This window comes from Palaemon carinicauda, unplaced genomic scaffold (assembly GCF_036898095.1).
Source record: "Palaemon carinicauda isolate YSFRI2023 unplaced genomic scaffold, ASM3689809v2 scaffold462, whole genome shotgun sequence".
Classification (NCBI taxonomy): Eukaryota; Metazoa; Arthropoda; class Malacostraca; order Decapoda; family Palaemonidae; genus Palaemon; species Palaemon carinicauda.
The window spans coordinates 50,001-54,665 of NW_027171720.1; the positions used below are offsets into that span (position 1 = coordinate 50,001).

Genomic DNA, 4,665 nt, shown 5'->3' on the forward strand with positions numbered 1-4,665 from the left:
AGAACAGGTCGTGATCGGTCTTGAGTTCACAATATATTCTACCTCGCAGAGTAGTGTGCGGAATGATTCGTCCTCGAGGCGAGTCCCATGGTCGAAGAATAGCGCAGATAGAACTTTCCGAATGGTACGGATCTGGCGCTCCCATACGCCGCCCATGTGCGATGCCATAGGTGGGTTGAGTTTCCAGTCGATATTCATGTACAGTAGTTTGTTTTGGATTTTGTTTTGGTTCAGATCTGACCAAGCCATGTTCAGCTCATTCCGGGTTCCGATGAAGTTGGTCCCGTTGTCGCATCAGATTTCTTGTACCGTACCTCTACGGGCTATGAAGCGTTGCAGGCAGTGAATAAAGGAATCCGTTTCGAGACTGTTAGCAGCTTCCAGATGAATGGAGCGACTGACAAGACAGGTGAATATGACGCCGTAACGTTTGAGCTCCTTGCGGCCCTCTTTTATAATGAACGGCCCGAAAAAGTCTACGCCTGTGAATGTAAATGGTGGAGCTGGCTCGAGACGATCTTGAGGTAAGTCGGACATTTTTTGCTCTTGGCATGGCTTTCTCATTTTTCTGCACGTTATGCATTTGTGGAGTTGACGTCGGACAGCAGAGCTGATTGAAACAATCCAAAAGCGTTCTCTAATTGCTGCAATGGTGTGATTTCTACCCGCATGGCCAAGTTTCTCATGAGCATCTCGTACGATTAGAGTGGTGACGTGCGAATGTTGTGGCAGTAGCATAGGATGTTTCACATCGGAGTCCATTGCTGCTTTCGAGAGGCGTCCTCCCACTCGCAGAGTTCCGTCGATGAGCACTGGGTCGAGACGGAATATCGTACTTGTTTTTGGTAGCGAGTGTTCTCTCTTGTCTTCTTTCGTGGTTGTTTTCTTGAGTTTCTCGACCTTGTTTGCAAAGGTGATCTTTTGTATGAAGCAAACGATTGCCTTTTCAGCCTTTTGCATGATCTGTGTGGTCCTTAAATTTATAGATTGTTCTTTGTTTTGTAAGAAAGCCAAAAATGCTATGAATACTGCTAATGCTTTCTTCAGTCTCTCCCACCTGGAGAAATATGTGATTAAAGTCATAAATGGTGATCCTTCTTCAGATGTAGTTGTAGTAACTAAAGACATTAAGTCTTCTTCTGTAACCTGCGGTTCGCTGCTGGGGTGCATCTTTGCAGGGCATTCTGAAGCCGGCATATTCAAGAAATCCGGACCTTCCAGCCAACGAGTCATGTCTGACGATATCACAGAACTTACTCCACGTGATGCAACGTCTGCTGGGTTCAAATCAGTGCTAACGTACTTCCACTGGTTAGCGTTGCTGAAGTCTCTTATTTGACGGACTCTGTTGGCCACAAACACTGGAAAACGCTTTCTCTCAGCTCTGATGTAATAAAGGACTGTCGTTGAATCTGTGTAATAGCAGATTTCGTTGAGATGGAGATCAAGCTCGAGGGTCATTTTCTGTCCTAAATTTACAGCTACAGCAGCCGCTGTGAGTTCAAGCCGTGGGATAGATGTTGCTTTCAATGGAACAACCCTTGCTTTTCCGATGAGAAATGAAGTTTTCGAACATCCACCCTCGTTTGAGGTTAGGTATGCAACAGCGCCATACCCAGATGTACTGGCATCTGAGAAAACGTGCATCTGAAAAGTCGTATCTTTTGCTTGCTGTGGTAACTTCAGACATCTCGGGATTGTTATCTTCTGAAGGTTCAGGACTTCACTAATCCATTGTTTGAAACGTCGCTGGTGATCATCAGGCACTTCGTCATCCCAGGCGAGATTGGTTTCTTTGCAGAGGTCTTGCAGTATTTGCTTTGCCAGCAGCACAAATGGAGCAGCGAAACCAAGGGGGTCATAGATGGATGATACTATGGAGAGTATGCCTCTTCTTGTCAGTGGTTTGTCTGGCAACAACACTGAGAAGCCAAATGTGTCCGTTTCGACGACCCAAAGTATTCCGAGGGCGTGCTCGGTAGGCAGAGGGTCATAATTGATGTCTCTTGTCTTTAACTCTTTTGATCGATCGTCAGCTGGGATGGTGTTTAGGACAGAGACGTCATTACTAGTAAATTTACACAGTCTGAATCCACAGCCCCGGCAGGCGACAGTCAGTTCAGCAATCAGAGAACTAGCTTCGGTGGCACTGGGTACAGACTTTAGACAGTCATCGACGTAAAAGTTCCGCTTAATTGTATGGGCGACTTCTGAACTTAAGTTGCTTCCTTCATCTGCGACACGTCTAAGTGCGTAGTTGGCGATACTTGGTGAGCTCACTGCGCCGAACAGGTGTACCTTCATCCAGTACTCTTCGAGTTCTTTTGATATGTCACCGTTTGGCCACCAGAGGAATCTGAGATGGTTGTATTGGTGTTTGGGTACTTTCACTTGGTAGAACATAGACTCCACGTCACAAGTGAAGGCTACCTGGTGTTCTCTGAATCTGGTTAGAACACCTATCAGAGTATTGGTGAGATCAGGCCCTTGCAGCAACTGATCGTTTAAGGATATTCCATTGAATTTTGCACTACAGTCAAACACCACTCTAATTTTATCTGGTTTTCTTTGATTGTACACTCCATGATGGGGCAGGTACCACACATGTCCAGATTTGGCTGTGAGCAGGGAGTCTGGGATACGTTCAGCATAGTCATTCTGGAGTATTTTGTCAATGAAGTTGACGTAGTCGGAGTGGTACTTGGGATCATTTTGCATTTTCTTCTTTTGATAGAGTGCTCGTTTGATTGCAAGGATCTTATTATTTGGCACCATTAAGTTCTGATTCCTGAAAGGGAGAGGGATCTCAAAGTGACCGTCTTTAAACACGACATTGCTTCCAGCCTTCTTCAGGAATGTAGTGTCCTCTGGCGACAATCCTTTCTCTCCAGGATACCTTGCTACCCGGCTATCAATAAAGTCACTTTCCAGAATATTCAGTATTCGGTTTGGGGAGATAATTTCAGTAGCCTGCTCAATGTCCTCGGTCACAATGCGATTACTGTTTACTCGATGTGTAGACGTTACACTGTTGTCCTCTACCGGGGAGCTGACTGTCCATCCGTGACGATACTGCAGAGCGAATGGGCCTTTGCCGTCTGTTGATATGATTTTCAGAGGCTCCATTGCTAGTGGGCAATTACTGCCAATCAGTAGACCGATGTCTATTTCTGGCATTATTTCAGGAATTGATTTTGCCACGTCGTGAAGATATGGCCAGCGTCGTAACAGTTCTGGACGGGGTATTTGATCATGGCTCACTGGAATTTCTTGTCTGGAATACGTTTTTGGAAGCAGTATACCGTTCTGGCCGTTTATATCACTGACGACGAGATCCTGGACAAAGTAGCTTTTGATTATGCTTTCCCCATGCATAGTTTTCAGACGCAGATTTGTTTGAACACCGGAAGCTTGCAAGTCATCTTTCAGTTCTTCTGATAGGAAGCACCCTGTGCTTCCTGGGTCATAGAGGGCGTAGGTGAGAACTTCTCGGTTGGTTCCCCTCTGCTTTAAACGAACAGGTATTATTGCTTGAAGAACCATGGAGGAGTCATGAGAAATAACGTTGCTGGTAGCGGTATCTGGAGGGTTTTGGCTGGATTCCTCTGTACGGTTTTGAGAATATGAAGATCTGTCAGAGTAGTCCGACCTCCAAGGTAGTTTGAAGCCATCTATATGCATGGCCGTAGGATGACCTTTGCCACATTTGTGACATTTTCGCTTGTTCATGCACCCCTTCGATGTATGATTCAGACCATAGCAACTGAAGTATCTACGCTGCTCTATAATAAACTTTCTTTTCTCTTCGAGAGATTTCTGCCTGAAATCTGCACAGTTATCCAGATCGTGATTTTTGCTGCAGTAAAAACAGGAGGGCGACCTAAAACCACGAGTTCTACTTTGGCTCTCATGATTAACTTGCATAGCAAATGCAGATTCTGTTGGTTTCCCTTTTGATGGTTTACTAGAATTCAGTTCTCTATGCATTGCTTCTTTCCCGAACACTGGGTCATTGACACACTCTGCTGCGTTAATAACAAACTGGACAATGTCACCAAAGCACGAAGACCTGTTCTCGAGGAGTCTGCGGTTTGTGGCTTTTTCGCGCCATTTATTCTGGAGATAACTTGGCAATTTCTGGACTACCACCTGCAGGTTCGGTGCATGATCAAGAACAGCCAGGTGAGTAAGTGTTTGCATGGCGCTGAAGCATTTTAGCAAGTAATGCGAATATCTTTTCAGACATTTCCCTTCGTCTGGTTTTATCGGCTTCCACTCGTTTAGTTGTTTCAAGTATGCCAGGGATACTTTATAAGGATCACCATACTCTTGTTGTAGCAACTGTCTTGCCCGACTATATCCTTGGTCTGCCTGCATGTATATACAGCTGCTGATGAGGTCCTTAGGTTCACCGTCTGTATGCTGTAGAAGGTAGTAAAGTCTGTCGCTGCTGCTGGCTGTTCTAGAGGAGATCCTGGTGTCAAACGCCAGTATGAAGTCACTGTATTCCAGAAGATCACCGGTAAACTTGGGAACTTGCGGTGCAGGCAAAGCTAGAGCTGTGGCGATACCACTAATCTGCTGCTGTATGGTGTTAACTGGAGGTGAATTAGGCAGTGGATAGGGTGCACCAAAGTTACTGTTCACAGGTATATTTACAGGCGG

General features: G+C 45.5%; 1 protein-coding gene across 1 annotated transcript in view; it reads right to left on the minus strand.

Moving 5' to 3' along the window:
• The window catches only part of LOC137636944 (uncharacterized), a 3,852-nt gene extending 123 nt beyond the window's left edge, over positions 1–3,729 (minus strand). Inside the window, exons 1-2 of the mRNA XM_068369272.1 lie at positions 666–3,729; positions 1–236 (exon numbers count right to left, since the gene is read on the minus strand). The exon at positions 1–236 is cut by the window's left edge and continues 123 nt beyond it. Of these exons, the coding sequence (XP_068225373.1) occupies positions 1–236; positions 666–3,729 (3,300 nt within the window). The remainder of the gene's footprint in view (positions 237–665) is intronic.
• Between the last annotated feature and the right edge of the window lie 936 nt (positions 3,730–4,665).